This window comes from Catharus ustulatus, chromosome 2 (assembly GCF_009819885.2).
Source record: "Catharus ustulatus isolate bCatUst1 chromosome 2, bCatUst1.pri.v2, whole genome shotgun sequence".
In the NCBI taxonomy this organism is placed as follows: domain Eukaryota; kingdom Metazoa; phylum Chordata; class Aves; order Passeriformes; family Turdidae; genus Catharus; species Catharus ustulatus.
Genome location: NC_046222.1, coordinates 52074572 through 52093273, shown reverse-complemented (window position 1 = coordinate 52093273; position 18702 = coordinate 52074572). Strand labels below are relative to the sequence as shown.

The 18702-nt window shown below is 45.6% G+C and overlaps 2 protein-coding genes across 11 annotated transcripts in view; one reads left to right on the top strand and one right to left on the bottom strand.

Moving 5' to 3' along the window:
• Positions 1-3331, top strand: part of SLC7A1 (solute carrier family 7 member 1) — a 40741-nt gene extending 37410 nt beyond the window's left edge. For both annotated transcript variants that reach the window (XM_033087055.2, XM_042778979.1), the window contains exon 12: positions 187-3331. In XM_033087055.2, coding sequence (XP_032942946.1) covers positions 187-296 — 110 coding nt within the window. In that variant the 3' untranslated portion in view covers positions 297-3331. The remainder of the gene's footprint in view (positions 1-186) is intronic.
• The window catches only part of MTUS2 (microtubule associated scaffold protein 2), a 271182-nt gene continuing 255675 nt past the window's right edge, over positions 3196-18702 (bottom strand). For all 9 annotated transcript variants that reach the window (XM_033087045.1, XM_033087047.1, XM_033087051.1 and 6 more), the window contains 6 exons: positions 17366-17471; positions 15563-15636; positions 14001-14099; positions 13549-13668; positions 11141-11238; positions 3196-8147 (listed from right to left, as the gene is read on the bottom strand). In XM_033087045.1, coding sequence (XP_032942936.1) covers positions 7931-8147; positions 11141-11238; positions 13549-13668; positions 14001-14099; positions 15563-15636; positions 17366-17471 — 714 coding nt within the window. In that variant the 3' untranslated portion in view covers positions 3196-7930. The remainder of the gene's footprint in view (positions 8148-11140; positions 11239-13548; positions 13669-14000; positions 14100-15562; positions 15637-17365; positions 17472-18702) is intronic.

Here is an 18702-nt window from a genome sequence, read left to right as displayed (position 1 = left end):
GGGATAGATTGACTTTTAGGACTGGTGCCTGTGTTAATGGCTTTTTTCCCTAAAGATAGTGGCTGTCGGCTAGAAGCTAACCATGAGGATGGCTGACTTACACTGGTGTAAGTTGTGTCAGTGGCTGTGATAGGGGTTTCTGTTTCTTTACAGAGCTAACAGTGCCCTCTCCCTTGGCTTCCACAGGCTTTATCATCTACTTTACCTACGGAATATGGCATAGTGTGGAAGGCAGCTACGCAGCCTCAGCAGAAGCGGAGAGAAACACAGACACTGGCTCAGACAGCTGTAAATGACTGTGTTTGGCTTACGGGCGACTGAAAGAATGGCTGCAGTGAAAGAAACTTTGTGGTGGGGATCCTGAGCCAGATTACACCTGTGATCAGTTATGCAGGAATAAGGAAGCGGAATGCAGGCCTCCCCAGCTCGGTTACTGCAGCTTGCAGTTTGTTCAGCAGCACAGTTAAAAGGGACCACAAGATGAAAAGACACAACTCTGGCATATTCCCAGCAGCACTGGCAGCTCATCTAGGGCATTTCCCTCTCCTGTTTTATTTTTTTTTTCCCCAGTGTGTAGAAAAAGAACAGCTTCTGTGTGCAAATGCTGCTATGAAACCAGGCCTCACAAATGTCCTTCTTTCAGTAGCCCTGGGAATTACCTCCCCACAGATATTCTACTCAATTATACATGGAACAGATTTTGCAGTGCTACTGTCAGGCATAGACCAGGATCCATCCATCCTTCACCCTCTGAGTACGCACACACAAAAAAAGGTTCTTACCAAACGCTAGATTTCACCAGGTTAAAGAAGCACCTGCAAGATTTGCATTCTTTAAAATATCAGGTCTTACCTTTTTTATTTTATTTAACTGGGTGTTTTAGCTAGGTGCTCACATGCTTTAAAGCGTGTCACTGCTGTGAAATGTTGGGAAGGTTTGTGGTCACTGATTGTCAGGTGAGTGATCACTTGCCAGCACACAGGTAACACCAGCAGGTGTTTCTCCTGACTGTACACTCCACAGAGGAATTGCCAGCTTTAGTCAGGAAATCATGTGGTGCAGGTACTGCAAAGACTTGAAAACAATGGGTTGTCTCCAAAGAGCAATCCTGCCTCTTTGCCTCAGAAACCACCAGTGGTGTGGCTGTAGTGGTGGGGGTGGCCAGCAGAACTGAGCTAGCTATGACAGCAAGTGGAGCTCTGTGTTCCTTCTCCCACATCAGTTTTGTGTGCTGGCTGCCTGGCATTAGCAACTTGGGTTTGGCATTGGCGGGTGGAGCACATTCCTGCCCTGGGAAGGGAAGCACAGGAGCATCCTCAGAAGCATGAATTTCTTACATGAGCAATGCCTGGTGTCTGCCCCCTGCCCAGGGGAGGCTGTGGGGCTGTGCAGGGGCTTCTCAGTCCCAGCAGAGGTTGCAGCCCAGAAAACACCATTAAGCTCTAGGGTCTGACCTGCTGTGGGGAGCTTTCCCTTTGGGGCTGGAGATCATCTCCAGAGCCTCCCTGTAATGAAAGGCAAAAAATCTGGAGTTGAGACCAGGGTCTTTATTTGATTGGCAATGTCTTGGTTTTGGCTGTGATTTTGTTGTTTTAATTCTAATAGCTTTCCCTAGCCAAATTAATCCACTACCCTAAAAAGGCTTATTAAAGCACCGTGAAGGTGAGCCATGCCCAAGTAATGCCACTGGTCTAAATTAACGCTTCAGCTTGTACTGAAAAACAAATCATAGAATTGTGGAATAGTTTGAGTTGGAAAGGGACCTTTGAAGATCATCTGGTCCCTTACCTGATATCAGTAGGGACATGTTTAACTAGATCAGGATTCTCAAAACCCTGTCCAACCTGCTCTTAAACACTTCTGGGGTTGGAGCATCCCAGATAGATATTGCAGAAATCCCCTTTTCCGATGTGAGTGGATGCTTTCCTAGGTGTCCTTCATACTACTGCCTCTGAACACTGGACCATCTTTCATTTGTTTGTCAGCATGTCTCTTGCTGATGAGGGACAGGCTCTTGTACCTGTCATTGAGTTGGAGAACTTAACAGATCCCTGCATGACTTGCCCAGGGTCTCACCAGACATCTGATGCAGTAGAAAGGGGAATCAGACCATCTTCTGTATTGCATGGCTGGATTGTGGACCATTTCTTGTGTTTCCAAGAGACTTTATAGCCTTTCTGCCCACTGAAGGATGTTAATCTTTTAATTGTAGTACAGTGGGAGGCTTTTTCGTGTCAGGATTAGAATTTGAGGAGGTGAAGGCAATGTGTTCATTGCCTCCTAGGTGCACTCCAGGTTGTGCAATGAGTGCAGCTTCCCCATAGAATGAAGTTGGGGGTCTACTCCAGTCGCCGGGTCTTGACATCTGCCAAACCTTTGCTCCTTGTGCATATACAAAGTCTTATTCAAGCAGGGAGAGATGAATATAGAAATTAAAAACTACTAGGTTGAAGTCTATTTTGTTTAAACCCAGGCAAGGTAAACACACTCCACAGCCTTCCAAAAGGCACTGAAAATATGGTGGGAGGGCAATAAGATGAAAACTCAGGATCAAAGTTTTTGTATTGTACTAAACATACAAGGATTTTTTCCTACCTGGCTAGCAGCTTCTGTTCAATGAAAACATGAAGCTGGTGTCCTTGCCAAAGCTTCATCTGCACTGAGCAAACCAGGGTGAAAAATGGTGAAGAAGCTTTCAGGAGGATGTCGTCAGGCACATTCCTGACCTGAGGTGGGGTATGACCCAGTCCCTTTTTAATCCTTATGGCAAAGCCTGAGAGGCTCTGTGGCTGTCAGCAGGAGGGCAGGATGAAGGGGATAGGGGATAGGATGTTGAAACTGAGTGTACTAGAACATTGGGGAGTTCAGATGTTTGCTGATGAGCCTGAACCACTGGCAGAAATGTTCCTGTTACCACATGCTGCAGCATGACACTTTAATGGAAGCATTGCAGACCACAATCACTGTTGTGGGAGCCCCAGCTATATTGGAAGCATCCCAGAAAATGAGTCCATGGAAACTCATAGCCTGTGAGCCACTGTCAGGTAACACAGCTGACCAACCCAGCTGCCAGGAAGCTAATGACTATGTGGCTTCAGTCTTTACCTTAATGGGGTAACCCTCTAATGGAGAGGCTTTATTTCCCATTCATCCCAGTTCCTGTGTGCACAGAAAACAGAGCAGGACATGCTGATCTGTGTGCGTCAGCCCATAGGCGCACTGGCGCATGGATTTATTATCAGGAATATATTACACTTATCTGTACATCATAATTGAAATAATACAAACTCTTCCTGTAATCATTAGCCACATAATAAACGGAATCACAGAACTCCTGCTGCATGGGAAACTGTACAGAGGCTCCTCAGAGTGTCCATGGGACACAACCACCATCAGTGCAGAGACAAAATACCTGATTTTGCACTTGACAGTTTTTCCTTTCCTCCCCTGCCTGCCACCACCACAAGCCTTTGCTGCGGTGCATCAACTGAATCAACCTGTCTGTGCCAGCAGTCACTGGAGGTGCAATCCCAGTAGGGCCAAATAGTACCTTCCCACAATAAAAAAGGAATTTTCCACGCCCCCTGCTCGCTGATGGCTCTCCTGCCATCCCATGGCTAATACCTGCTCCCAGTGCCCATCTCTGGAACCCCTTGGGAGCAGCTGTAGGCTCATTTTATTGCTGCTACACCCTTCTGCATTGAGTAAAGATTAACAAAATCAAACAGCTTCCTTAAAGACAGAGGTGATAAAACCCTTTCTGCTTGGTGCTGGCTACATTCCCTCTCCTGCCAAAGGCCATCCTATTTCCAAATGGGAAAGTCCCCACAGTGGCAGTGGTGTTCGGGAAGTTTCCAGCCCTGCAAAAGCAAACACTTCCCCTTGCTTGTCTTTGAATAGAGATGGCCAAGGAGCATGGACTAGAGCTACGGCCCCTACCCCACTGGGAATGCCAAGCTCACCTTGCATGGTTGCAGCTCCCTGGCAAGAGCAGGGCTTACTAGCTTGGCCATGCACCTTGGGATCTTAATTTTCTGGGAATGGCTGCCCCGTTCAGGGGCTGCTCCCTTCCTCCCACTGTCTGAGCAACCTGGGCCTTTCTTTCACACCTACTGCAACATGCAGAGGTGAAGAAAGTCAGGACAGAGGAAAAGTATAAAAAAGGAATAACTTTCTTTTGGGAAAAAAAGTCTGTGTTTTTGGCTTGCACCAGAAGGAGCCACTCTTCACAGCCCCCACAGGGACAGGTTGCTGGGTCCCTCTGGCTAGGCAGAATTTCCTGCAGCTTTGCTAGGGATTGGGCAGGCCCCAGAGGGCGTGCCAAGGAAGAATCCAGTGAGAGACAGGAATGGGAGGCAAAAATTAGATGGGGAAGGGATTGGCAATGATACCAAATTATGTTGGAGCTGGGTTCAGTCCCAGTTTTCCCACCATAAAAGCCCCACTCCCAATTCACTGCTGGAAGCATCTCTTGAATATGACTTTAAACTAACAAAGTGATAAGGAAAGCACCAGATATAAAAGGGGAAGATGAATCAATTACAACAGGTTCAGGCAGCCTGTCTTGGGCCAATAATATACTTTAGTGCGCTTAAAGTTTTGAGTAGCATCAAGCTAACAACTCCAGTTGTATGATCTCAACCATTTTTACAAAGGGTAAAAAGGAGAAGGCTAGAAACTACCAACAATCCACTCTGACTAATCTGATGGTCTTCTGCAATGGTGTGACTGTGTTGGTGAGTGGGGGATGAGCAGCTGATGTCATCTACCTGGACTCTGCAAGGCCTTTGACATAGTCCCACATAGCATCCTAACCTAGAGATACGGCTTTGATGGATGGAAGCTGGATATGGAATTGGCTGGATGGTTGCATCCAGAACAGCTCAATGTCCAAATGGCAATCAGTAAGAAGTGGTGCCCTCAGGGGTCAGTATTGGGACTGATACTGTGCGATGTCTTAAATGACACAGACAGTGGGATCAGGTGCATCCACAGCAAGTCTGTGGATTGACACCAAGGTGAGTGGTTTAGTTGGTACACTGCAAGGAGGGGATGCCATCCAGGGGGATCTGGACAGGCTTGAGAAGTGGGGCCACGTGAACATCATCAGGTTCAACAAAACCAAGTGCAAGGTCCTGCACCTAGTGGGGACAAGCTGTGGTATGAATCCAGGCTGGGGGATAAAGAGATTGAGAACAGCCCTGCTGAGAAGGACTTGGGAATACTGGTGGATGAGAGGCTGGACATGAACCAACAAAGGGTGCTCAAAGCCCAGAAAGTCAATTGTATTCCTCAGCTGCATCCAAAGCAGTGTGGCCAGCAGGGCAAGGGAGGGGATTCTACCCTTCTACTCTACTCTTATGAGACCCAACCTAGAGTGCTGCATCCAGTCCTGGGGGGTAAGAAGGACGTGGACATCTTGGAGTGGGTCTACAGGAGGGCCACAAAAATCTTACAGGGATGGAGCACCTCTTCTATGGAGACAGGCTGAGACACTGGGAATTGCTGAGCCTGGAGAAGGGAAGACTCAGGGGAGATCTTTTAGCAGCCTTCCAGAATCTCAAGAGAGCCTATAAGAAAAATGGAGAGAGACTTTCTACCAGGGCCTGTAGTGATAGGACAAGGAACCACAGTTTTAAACTGAAAGAGGATAGGTTTAAACTGGACATAAAGAAGAGAATTTCTGTAGTGAGAGTGGTAGGATACTGGAACAGGTTGCCCAGAGAAGTTGTGGATACCCCATTCCTGAAAGTGTTCAAGGCCAGGTTGGATGAAGCTCTGAGTAACCTGGTGAAAAGTGTCCCTGTCCTTGGCAGTGGGGGCTGGACTAGATAGTCTAAAGTTCCCTTCTAACCCAAATCACCGTATGAGTCTGTGATCTCACTGTATCAGAATTATATTGGTGGAATGAAAGATGGGAATGCTGTAGGTGTTGCAAATAGCTGTGCAGTTAGCAAGTATCAAAATGATTAAAGTCATACTTGGCAAGAATGGGCTTTGTGTGCATGTGCGTGCTGAGTATCTTTCAGGTTGTACTTGTTGGACCCACTAAAATCTAGCAATGCATTTCAACAGTAGTAGCTGGTGTGGCATAACCTATTCTAACAAGATGCTCAATTTACTCAGTATCACAGTACCATGCAAAAGCTGCTACAAAAATAAATTTCTCTAAAAAGGAGAAAAAAAAATCATCTTTCTTTTTAACACTGTGGAACAGGCCACAGGTGTGTTGATGGTGGTTGAAGCTGTATCTAAGCTGCAGTCTGTGAATCCTGAGTATTTCCCAGGAAAGCTGAAGCACAGCTCTCACTCGAGCAGGATGGCAGGGCTATGCAATGCCACCCTGGTGAGAAAGCCACCTTCCCTGCAGCACTCCTGCACCTCAGGGATTTCCTCCACGTACTGTCGCCCTGCTGACTTTGACCCCGGTGCACAGAGCAGGACTGCATGCAGGATCTTTGCCCTAAGCTGGGTAGGAAAGCATCCCACACATCTCTTTGTTTTAAAAATTATGCTCAGGGGTATTTTTATCTTGTTAGCAATGCCCAGGAGGGCCCTGCAGACAGTCTCACCCCAACTACTCCTTGGCCTCACCATCCTCTTGGGTGGGAGGTCATCTCAAAGCTGGGTGAGCATTTTTGCTTCTAGATGGGAAAGTTACAGGTAGTTTAACCACTCATTTCCATGAATCTTCAAAGTGCTCTGTAACTCTGGGTAAGCTGTAGCAATGTGAAATAATGTGGAAGAAAAGAAATTCTGACCTTATCTGCACCTATGAAGTTGGCTATGCTCTATTTGGCATTTGAGGTGGAAGGAAGCTAGAGTCCTAGCAGATGCCCAGTATCTCATCTTACTACTGGAAAACTCTCATCAGCAAAGGTCAAGGATAAGCAACTTATTTTCTCTTTCTTGCTTCTGGGACTCGAAATAAAACAAAATGGACAGAAACCTACAGCCAGAGATTTTTGATTGCATCCTAACCACAACAAGGTAAAACAAGGTAAGATTGGACTAGGATTGAAACAAAGACACTAAAATTGAACCGTGTTAACCAGCAACCTCTACCAAATTTTCTAAAACTCTCAGTTTTCTCATCTCTAGCCTATCTTACAGTATCAGTGCTAAGAGTTAAAAAGCAGTGGATGGTATGCGTATCTTTTCTGGTGTTCAATGCAAAGGTGAGAGTTTCAAAGGCAGTACTGTCTTAGAATTTCAGATTCGCTGGTGTTCATGTTATATAGAGTACCACTTGGTGGTCACTTGGAAGGCGCTTCTACTTCTGTGTAACTTTCTTCTAGGTTGGGTAAAAATATTCCTGGGAGGCTAAACAGAAATGCATTTTGTTTAGATACAAGTCTTAGGCACGAGTTAGAAAACTGCTGACTGTAATGAAAATATATCAGCACTTAGTAGTATCCAATGATATAAAAAATGTAATTCAGAACATCTGCAACTACATATATATGTGTGTGCATCTATATATAGGTATAAAGGTACAATACGTACATGTATATAAACACAGACACATATAAATACAGAAATATTCACAACTTGAACTATATTTGTAACTAACCTGAAATACTGCAGCAAAAGTTCATTCTGATGAACCATTAATAGAGCATTTCCCAACTTTTGGCCCTAACCATAGTTAAAATATTCACACATCAAACTAAACCTTTTGCTATCCTAACTTTCTGCTGTTCTAGTTCTTGGCTATCTTTTTTGCTACCCTAATCAACATGTCAGAACCAAGAGTTTCCATGTGGGCACTGTAAGAGTACCCTGCCTAGTGTAAAGCTATGCAGCTGCTGAACATGCTTGCAGCCATGAACCCTGGGCGCCTGTTGATGGTAGTACTTCCTTGGATGGTAACAAGCTGCAGATTGGAAATGCACAAAAGGCAGGGAACCTTCGGCAGACAGCTGCCGACTCATCGCCTCAAGGTTCTGACTTTAGCTGGAGAGGAGTTCCCTGATGAGCAGCGATAAAAAGGAGTGGATGGTGCAGGTGGGAGTTTGACGGGGCTCACGGCATCTCCCTCCTGCAGCTTCCAGAGGAGCTCCTCGTTAGTCCTGCTGAGCTTCTTCTTCTCCTCCACTTCTTTCTCAACGTACTCTTGAAGATTTGCATTCTCCTCTGACAGTTGCCTGGAGAGAGAAGCAGGACAACATGTAAGGAAGGCATGCCACGGTGAAGATGGTGGCATTCCTGCAGCCATGGCTAGGCAGAACATTGAGCACGTCCCCTGTCCCTGGGGCTGCAGCTGAGCTGCCAAAGCTGTGGCACAGCTGTCCCCACATATCTTCACTGCTGCATGAGTCATCAGCTTCCCCCAGTGCCTGAATTCTGCTTCCAGATGCACCCGTGTCTTTGCTCTACACCTCTTTGAGGCATCTCAGCTGCCAAAGCCTAGGTGGAATGAGCTCCAGCCTTTCTTCCTTGCCTTGTAGCACTTGTGGAGTGTCAGAGTAAGTGCAAGGAGGGGTGACAGCAGTTGCATCCATTATTTTTTCCACTTGCTACTACAGTGTGCAAAGGAAAAACAGTCAGGCCTTTCCATGCTCTGAATTTCAGCTGATGTCCTGATTCAGGACACAGCTTCAAGGCTTTCCCTGTACTCTGTAAAGGGTCATGAGGTTATGGATCCTTCTCTGGCTCCTTCTCCTCGGCCCCAAAATAGCCTCTATTCCTGACTGCAACACTAGAGAAACCTCACCAGTAATGACCAAGGAGGTGCTCTCCCCAGAATGCCTGGTAACTTTATCGCTTTTTTGGAGCTGGGCATGGAAATCTCCTGTGGGCACCACAGCCTCAGTGAGTCTGCACTCATCAACCAGGTGACTGGTTTTGAAACAAATGGGGCAGGACAAGTAGACTGTGGGAACTGATTGAGACACGTTTTGGGCACGTGCTGACAACACCTATGTCCCAAAGGACGCCTGCAGGACTGCAGCCGCACTACGCTTGGGCAAGAGCCAGCTCCTCATGTGATCAACCTGGGGCAGCTCTGGGCAGGCACCTAAGCTGATTTACTGGCAATTAGGATTTTATAGAAGTGAACAGGGAGGACTCTAACCTTCCCCTAAGGTGTTTTGAGTGTTCAGCAGCAGCTGGGTGTGGACTTTGGATGCATACCAAAAATGCATCTGGGTGCAGCCTGAAGGCTGTAGCAGATGTCATGCAATGCTGGTCCTCTCACCACCTGTCTATGAGAGGGTGGGGTTGGCATTTCTGATTTTGTTTAAAAGAGATTTTTTAAGAATTTTTACTTTTTTAGCCTTGATTTCTACAGAAATGTAGCTCAAGTAATCAAGAATAAGTCTCTTTCTTCTCCCAGTCCCTGAAAGTTCTGAACTGTGGAGTAGTGGCTAGCAGAGTCATCTTGGTCTCTTGGGTGTTGGAAACTATTGTTCTTCAGATATACCCAGTCCAAAGGACCAAAAAAATGCTGGTTGATTTGGAGGGAGGATCTGAAATGCTGGGAGATTGGATTTTTCAAGTGCTTGGGGAAGTCCCAGCAGGGGCTCTGTGGAGCTCCCGCATCCAAAACTGGGTCATGATCTACTTGAAAGGCTCTTGTCTTGTACCTGCCCTTGTCCTTAATTGGAAATATCTCTGTGGTGCACCCCTCACAGCCCAGTGCCTCTGGGACCCCCTCCTGATGGGGCTGCAGAGACTGGCTTTGCTCTGTCTGCCCTCCCTCCCATCCCTGCTGCTGGGCTGCCACAGCCACTTCTGCAAGCTGGCAGAAATAGCTCTAATCCGGGGCAGCTCCCTGAGCTTGTTCATGCTGCACTTCCCACAGGCAGTGCCAGTACAACAGAAATCAGCAGGCAGGGTGGTTAGTGCTGCCAGGAAAATGCATGCTTTAACAACAACTTTAAAGCCCTGGCTGTCCCTGTAGCTGCTCCACAGCTGTCTCCAAAGAGTTACTTGTTGAAAATTATTCTCCTTGAAGCTGACTTTCCAGGGTGACCATGAATTCAGAATTTTTCCTAAAAGGTGTTTTTGAAAGCAGTATCTACACAGTTGAAGGCAACAAGCAAAGTGCTGCAGCTGGATGCCAGCAGGGAGAGGAGGGAGGGTGCTGTTCACCCAGCCAGAGACAGGGAACTGCAATGCAGAGATGCCAAGCACTGAACCAGGCACCCTGGCTGCTGTCAGGCGTGGAGAGAGACTGCCACTTCCAGGCCACAATTCATCCAGCCCAAAAGCAGGTGTCTCAAACTGGTCTGGTGAACCAGACCTTAAAAATATCCTCTTTTCCTCCCCCAGCACAGAAATGCTGTGGACACCCACCTCAGACAGTGAGACAGTACTACAGGTATTTACAATCGGGTGAGAGAAAACAATCCTCACTCCAATCTGAATGTTAGTAAAAGCAATGCTGGCTTTTAAGAATATTTACATGCTAGAGACAGTTTCAAAAGGCTAAGTCATTATGAAACGAGGCATGAGAAAGACAAAAACTAAGGGATGAGACACTGACAGTTTAAAAAATTGGCTAAGAATTAAATTTTTGGCCAGTGGCATCATTTCTGGATGCAATGACAGCTAGGTAGCTGCAGTGCTGGGACATGACCAGCTCTAGTTTCTCCCTCTGGCATGCCTTCTCTCTGGCTCCAACTGCGGTCTCCAGTCTTACAGCATGATATAAACTCTCTGGGACAGCGACTGTCCTACCCTGCTTTTTATATGTCACCTAACAAGGAGCCTTGTCACCCATGTCACCTTGTGACAAGGTTGCAAAAAGGCAGTGCTGATGAAAAAGAACTGCCAAAGGTTAGTTGTGCCTGATTGTTAGGATTTCTTTCCCAAGATTTTCCCATTTCATGTCCTCATTACCCATTGACTAACGGGTTTCAGGGCATTGATGCTGAGATCAGAACCATTGGCAAGCTTGTTCTCAGCAGCATGTCAAAACCATGGAAATTCATAGACAGGTACATGGCCTTCCTTATGTTAAAGGAAGCAAACCTCAATAAAAAAATATTTTTTTAATAAAATGAACAGAGCAGAACACAAATACATTTTCAGGAGGAAATAAGTTTTTCACCTTCTGAAATAAGCATCAGCCTTGGACAATTAAGACCTGGGGCCTCCTTTTGAGCTCAGACAGATTGCAAATATCAGCACAAACCTTGTTATGACAGTATTTTGCTCAATCCTGGCTCTGAGTTCTTCGTTCTGCTGTTGCAGCATGGTGATTTTTTCTTCCAGTTTTAAATTTTTTTCAACCTGCAGCAAAAGAAGGTTTGTCAAGTCTGAAGAACATTCAGCACCTGATCCAAGATAATTTATTCTATTATTTGTGTCTGTGGAGCAACTTCTAAAATTTGAGTATATGTGGAGGTGGTTTTTTTGACTGCAGCTGAGACTTAGAGATCTGATTCACACCACCACATCATACTGGTGAAGTACCTGGGGCCATCAGCAGAGCATTGAGCAGGGGCAGAGCTGAGCCAGCACTCACTTATAACTGAGGAGGAGGATCTTAGTTTTCTTCAGTGCAAATAAATGTTTTCCTCAGTGGTGCCTCCACAACTTTGTTCCCCAAAGAGCCTGTGTTACCAGACCTTGGAGAAAGTGCTGGTGACACTTGAGGAGCACCCAGCACAGAACTGTGGTGAGTGGTCAGTCTAGTGATGAAAGAAGAGTGCAAGATGGAGTGATGTACATCTTCCAGACATTACAGTCTGACATCCAGCCTCCAGGATTATGATTCCTCAGTTATGGAGACGAAAGAGTCACCCCCCAGGGCAGATGATGCCCCGCAGAGTGCTGCTGCATTCTCCTGAGGTGGGCTGGCCTCTGGAGACTCTTCTCATTACTGCTGACAATGTTGGCTTAAATGACAAGCTTAAACCAGACATTTAACTTTAAGATGTAATTAATTGAAATTAATCCTATCCCAAGCACAGGTGGCTTTTATTCAGCACAGTTCAAGGGCAGACTTTGAGGACATCAGTAGCAGTGTGTTAGAACATCAGTAAAATGTTTACAGGCATGTTCCACAGCCTCAGGTGCCCTGTTTTCCCCAAGCTTTGATTTTGACATACTTTATCACCTTAGTCCTTGGTCTTCCAGCAGTTTGAATTTTGCTGAATTCAACACTTTTGAAAGAAAACAAGATAGCACAGGGTAACCTTTTCTCTGTGTGAGCTTGGTTATTGAATTTCCCAACCTTTTATAAAGAACCAAAATATTGTGTACTGGGGATAGCAATAACTCACACTTAATGGTGGAGACATCAGTTTTAGGTTGTGTTTTCCTATCTATGCAGGTAATTGTAAAGGTTACTCCTGATTCTCAGATATTCTAGTCTGCCCTAGTTTATTTTGTTAGAGCAGCACATGGATTCCAGCCCTGTTTTGAAATGCTCTGAGAGAGTAATCACCATCACAGGCTCGCTCTCTGCTTCTTCAATAGTTTTCATAGGTAGTAGCTATGCCACCTTCATTTCCAGCCTCCCTTTCAGCTGCCAAGGCTGACCCTGTGTTTGAAATGCCCTCTTGCTCCCTTGTGAGGCACCAGAGCATTTGGAGATGTCCTGAAGGTGTCCTGGCACTTACAAAGGTATATCTTGAAATGGAAAGCAGTTGTGCCTTTGGGCCACAGCAGACCCAGCCTTTTACTGTGATAAAGGACTGTGCACTTGTATGCAGTTAATGAGCAAAAGCAGCTAAATGACCTGGAATTATATAGGCTGTTGTTTAGGATCTTTTTTTTCCCCCAGTGTTTCCAAATGCTGGCTTAGCTCCAAGACTAGCACTTTGGAAGGAGCACAGATAATAAGCCTCAGTTGCAAAGAGGCACTTTTCTCTACATCCACTTACTAAAGCATCTGTTCAGCAAAATAATCATCACAGTTCTCAAATTTCCCTGTAAATGGAAACAAATCTTGCTGAATGCTGTGCTGAACCAGCTGCCACAGCTCCCAGCTGAGGTATTGCCTCATCCTGTAACCACACTGTATTTTACTGTCACTGCAGGTTATGCTCTACAGAATGAATCCCCTTTCCCACAAAAAATGTACTTGATGGTGAAGTGGGGAGTTCTTCATTAGGGAATCCCACAAGCAAAGGACGAGAAAACAGCATAGCCTGCAGAAAAGCATTACTGGAGGTCTGGAGAGACCTTTTCTAGAGTAAGGCTTGCTGAGTATTGCTAATCCGCATATGGCTCCTTAAATGCCTGCAGGAACAGCAGCAAGACACACCATGGCTCAACCTTCCTCCATGTGCTCTCTCCAGCCCTAAAAGGCTACCTGACTCCTCTAGGGGCATATGGTGCAGGCTGGTGTACCCTGGAGTACCACAGATTTCCCTTTCCTCCATTCTTTCTCCACTACTCACCTTGCTGTCTAACCTAACAACTGAGCAGGTACTGTATGAAGAAGCAATCCAGATTGATGGATGTGAACCTCTTTGACTGTGTTTAACCCCAACCTCATGTGTGTACTCACCTCTCCTAAGTTCATCTGCTGTAACCAAACTTTTCCTTTATTACCTCTGTGATGTCTTCTCTGTAGGAAAAAGGACAACTCACCTGTTTTTCTAGCTCCATAATCATCTTCTCCTGTTGGTGAATCTGGAGGTTCTTCATTTCCAGAACATGTTTTAAGCTCTTCAAATCTTTTTCTAAGTGTAGATACGGAGCTCGCACAATCTAGGAAATGTATCAGGGATTTGGGTATGTCAGCCATACATACATCTTCAACCATAAGAGAGAAATTCCTTAATGTAACCCTGTGGTTTAGAAGAATCAGTGGTGTGAAAACTACCTGGACCTAGTCCTCTGCAGCCCATTTGGCCCCCTATCCCTGACACCCCTTTGGCTAAGATTTGTGACTCTTCCTCAGAGCTCAATACTCAGGATCTCAGCTGGGACCTGCCCCCTGTCCCTGGAGTGAGGTTCCAATTGCTCTTCATTGAATTGAGTGACGTGCAATACTTAAAAACATGTATCTTGATGCCTGTATAGTTTGAGTGGTCATCTACCTTCAGCTGTTCCTCAGTGTTTTTCTTCAGAGCCTCTTCAAACCGGTCTGCTTTGGCCTTAAGAGATTGATTCTGGAAGGTAAGGGTGTCTATCTGGTCCTGAGGGGAAAGCACACCAATTAACACATCAGCTGTGTTGTCAGCCCACTTCCATTCATACTGCACTGCCAAACTACCAGGCAAGTTAATAAGGTGTCTAATAAGCTTAGACACCCCTGTAAGGTGATACCCTTTTATGTAAGGCCACTTGAACATAGAATGGGGTATTTGATAAGTCTCAGGGAAGCACAAAAATCCCTGTAATACCTGTGGCTGATGCTAAATCACCCCATCACCTTGTGCTGGGTGAGAACAGACATGTCCTTCCTTGGAAGAGCTGGCCTTTCTATCATATGCATTTCTGTGGTCCTTAGAGTCCAAAGGAGGCAAGGAGATACCTGTTTCCTTCCCCTTTCTAAGCTTCTAACATGGTAACAAGCAATGATGAGTTGGTGGTGTGGAATTTAAATGATCATCATTTCATCTCAGAGCTATCCATGGGAACAACATGTTATTTTAAGCAATCATATTTCTGTTACCATCAAAGGCACTTCTGTCTACACAACACCTGTAAAATCCACAGTTGCTGTGAAAATGGTATTTTTATCTTTCACAGTTGTGATTTCTTGTCTGGAACATTACATCAGCCCTTATTGCAAAACTGCTGACACGCCTCGAGCTGTCGCAGCAGCGCAACAATATGTGCTAGTCAGGGCGTTTAAAAATTGTAATTCATCTCTTCCTGTGAAATCAAACAGGGCTTGCTTTATTTGCTGTGGCACCTCTACTTGTTCACACATTTTCAAATTTAGCTGGTGTCACAGGGGTGCAGTTCTGCCCTCTGCTCCTTGGGATTTCTTCATCTAGGGAGTGATAATGGCATGGAGTCTTTGGAAAGGTTAGATTACTTTGGCCTTGGTGTGAAACAGTGGGATGTGGGAGCTGCGATGTGCAGAGCTGACCCTGGCCATGCACAGCCTGCTGCACAGCAGGGCCAGCCCTGGGGCAGCCCACATCAGGGACTACACTGCCCTCCGGTGTCTACAGCATGGGACCGGTTTTCCCACATCCAGGCAGCAGGGAGGAGGTTAAAACACAGACACAGACACAGGCACAGGGCCAGGCAAGGAGAGGACACCATTTCTGAGCCCTGAGGGTGCCAGCTGGCAGGTACCATGCAGACAAGGTGATGCTCACAGCCACTGCAGGTGCCAGAGTCCTTCCCATCAAGCAGGGAAGAGCTCAATTTTGCCAGCAGACAGCAGGGTCAAAAAGACATTTCTTTCTTTATCCAGATGCCTTTAAGTGCCTTAAAGTTTTCTCTCTCTTGTGAACCAGCCGAGGGGGAGGAAAAATCCTGAGGGCTTGCTGCTCGATGCCAGTTTGGACAGGCAGAGCACAAGAGGTAGCAGAGCTGGTCAGAGCCAGCAGCCTGGTGTGCTGGCAGAGGCAGCGTGTCCAGGGCTGCCCTGCCAGCTGCTCCCCAGCACCATTACAGGGTGAGAAATAAAGGATCTGCTCACCTGCAGTGACAGACGCAGCTTCTCAAAAGTCTCCTCTAGTTGTGCCTTTTCCAGTTTGTGAGCAGTATTCAGTTCTGGAGAAGTTACACAGACATGCCATTACTGAGTGAAGTCCAGCAAAGGAGGGTCTGAGAGCACACGTGTTGTGAGCCAAGCACAATTTGGGATGCAGTTTTAGGACATGGAATAGGAATAGGAAACTGGTAGCAATATGCTCTGTGACCTTAGGTAAATTGTTCTGAAAATCAGAATTTCCCGCTCTTTCACTGTTTGCAGATACCTCTGTTTCTGTGTGACCAGATTCTGATTTTTCAGAACTGCTCAGAATTCTCAGCTCCCAGGCACTCTGATCTGAAAAGGTTTAGTCTGACAATGGGCCACTTGCCAGTTGAGGGTGAGTATCCTTAGATCAAAGGGTTTAAAATTTGATACAATTAAAAGCTGGGGTTGCAATTTCTTTGGGGGCATAGAGAGGATGCAAAAATACAAATGACATTACTTCGCCTCAAGCTGTGGCAGATGAGCTAAGAGGTTTATTCCAGTAGTGAGAGAAAGAAGACAAAAAACTTGATTAAAGGTTTTTCTGCTAGAATAACTCACCCTGGGGATATTAATAACCAGAAGTTTAATAAGTAAAGTGAAATAGAGTTTAATCTCTAAAGCAATAGCATCAAACCATCATTCAGTGCAGTAGTGGCAGCTGCCTTTTTGTATATGGACGCTGTATTTTTTGTGTTTTACCCCCCGAGGCCATGGGTTCTGCCCTCTAACCCTGCTCAGCAGCCTGTCACAGCAGGGATAATCCCATCGCTCCAGTGCACGCAGCGGCTGCAGTGCCTTTTCCAGGCACAGGAGGGCATTTCAGGCCCGCACCAGGAGCAGGGAACACAAACTGTGGCCACCAGACCCGTGATGAACCACAACTGAATTTTATCATCAAAAAATACTAAAAAACCACGGACAGATAAGAATGTCCTCAAGCAAGAATCAGCTTTTTACTTATTTATTTTCAAAGTCGCATATGTTAATTTAGAAATGCTATGCTAGATCCCTTCTCTGCCCATGACGGAGGGGAATACACTGTACTCAGTTCATGTTATGCTCTGGACCGTGTCTCTAATTGACACAATGCAGAGCTCAGCAATATGGCTTGATCTGGGAAACGTGGGAAAACCTACTAGAGATATTTAAAATGTAGCAAAAACCAGGGAGATTGTACAGATTGCTGTTAAGTGTCAGCTAAAGCATGCACAAAGGCATATGTTTAGACACTGAACTGGTAGGGAGGGAAGAGCTCTGTCTGTAGCATCAATCCTGTGGCCAAACTGTAACACAAAATAAAGGTAACAGTGCTGAAGTACAGATCTGCACCAGTGAGAGGCTTTGGACTGCTCAGCATGGCCAGACATTTGCTACTGGAAATGATAAGTCTTGTTTTTAGAAGCACTGTGGGTATTTAAGCACGTAAATTCAGAGATATCACGAGAGCTCTATCCTCCCAAGCATCCGAGGATTAGGCTTTTGGAAAAGCGTGTGTGTGAAGTGATGTGGAATTTGGATTCTATTTTCAGCAACACATAGTGAAAGCCTTATCTTTGACCCAGAGACCCCCCTCAGATAATCTCAGGTCAAAGTTAGATGCTGTAGGCTGCAGACATCTCTCCATCTGCCCTAGCATGAACCTGGGGTGGACCAACACAAATTTTCTGTGTAATCTGCTCTGGAGGAAGAAGTACAGTGTCACTACAACATTAATTCCTGCTCTGGAACAGCTGTGTAGCAGTTGGGTTGTCTTTGGCTTACCTTGAATCTTGCAGTCATTCTCATCCTGCAGTACTGTAATGGCCACTATGTGGCTGTTTTCCAGCTGTGACATTGCAGCTTCATGTACAGCTGTGAGATCTTCCACCTGTTCCAACAACAGCGAGTGCAGACATGGACACATGGTTAGACAGGCTGTGGCACACTAACAAGCCACTGCTGGAGAGCTCCAGTGAGCTAGAAACAGCAAAGGGATCTACTCAATATAACACTTCCAGCACCTGAGCCAGTTTTGCCATGTTGATGTCTTGAGTGGTAGCATGTAGTCACTGCCAATGGCATTTTTGTTCTTTTAATTTAATGGTGATGAAGAGGTAAATAAGCAGCAAGAGGTCAAAAAGCCCTTAGGTGGAGATGCTGTTTATTAAATGGCCAGAAGTCTCAACATTGTATTAATCTAAATTATAATAATGGCCACACAGCCCATGGCTGTCATGGGAGTGAGGAGTGCAGCTGGAACAGGGCAGTGGGCAGCCTGTGTTCCAGAGCACCCTATGGGTTTGGGACTCCTTCAGTACATTGTTTGTTATTGGACTTGTCTAAAGGCAAAGTGAGATCCCTAATGATGGTCTTTTGATAGGAGTCATTAAAGGAACTGCAGTAAGAAATCCTGATCAAGATTAAGTCAGTGGTCCAGAGCACTTTTTGACTGCAATGCATCAATTTGTTTTTCTGGGGTTTATAACCATAGTAATTTTATTCCTTACATTTAACACAGTATTATCTGTGATACCTGGCAAGACAGAGGATCAAACTATTTTATATTTACAGTGAAACAGCTGCTGTGTTCATGGCACTTGACTCTAAACAGCTTTATTTGCTCACAGTTATGTAAATAATGGTAGAATTTTACTGCAGCTGAGTTTGCCTTGGCTGAAATAAATGCTATTTTACTGCATTTAGTTGTCAAATATATGTATTAGGTAACCCACCACAAGCCAAATTTCCAACCATACTGGAGAAAACATGCTCTCACAATGAAAGTTGGGCATTTAAATTATCCAAACTAATTTTCATAATAATGTGGGAGATAAATCAGTGGTGAATAACTGTTTGCAAAATAATGGGGACTCAGCCTGCTGATGTATTGCATGACAGAGCTGAGAAAGGTGGGGGCCAGATGACTCAAAGGGTTGCTAATGGGGCAAGGACTGTCACCTGGCTTTTCCCAGAGCACAGTGTCCTTGTACATGATGTCTGTAAGCTGAAGCCTCATGAGCATTGCCATGCTCCTTGCCTCACCTTTCCTGAAGCCTTTATTTGTGGTCTAATTTCTTCTCAACTGAACAGCATCCCATAGGAATGATTATCCTCAATGC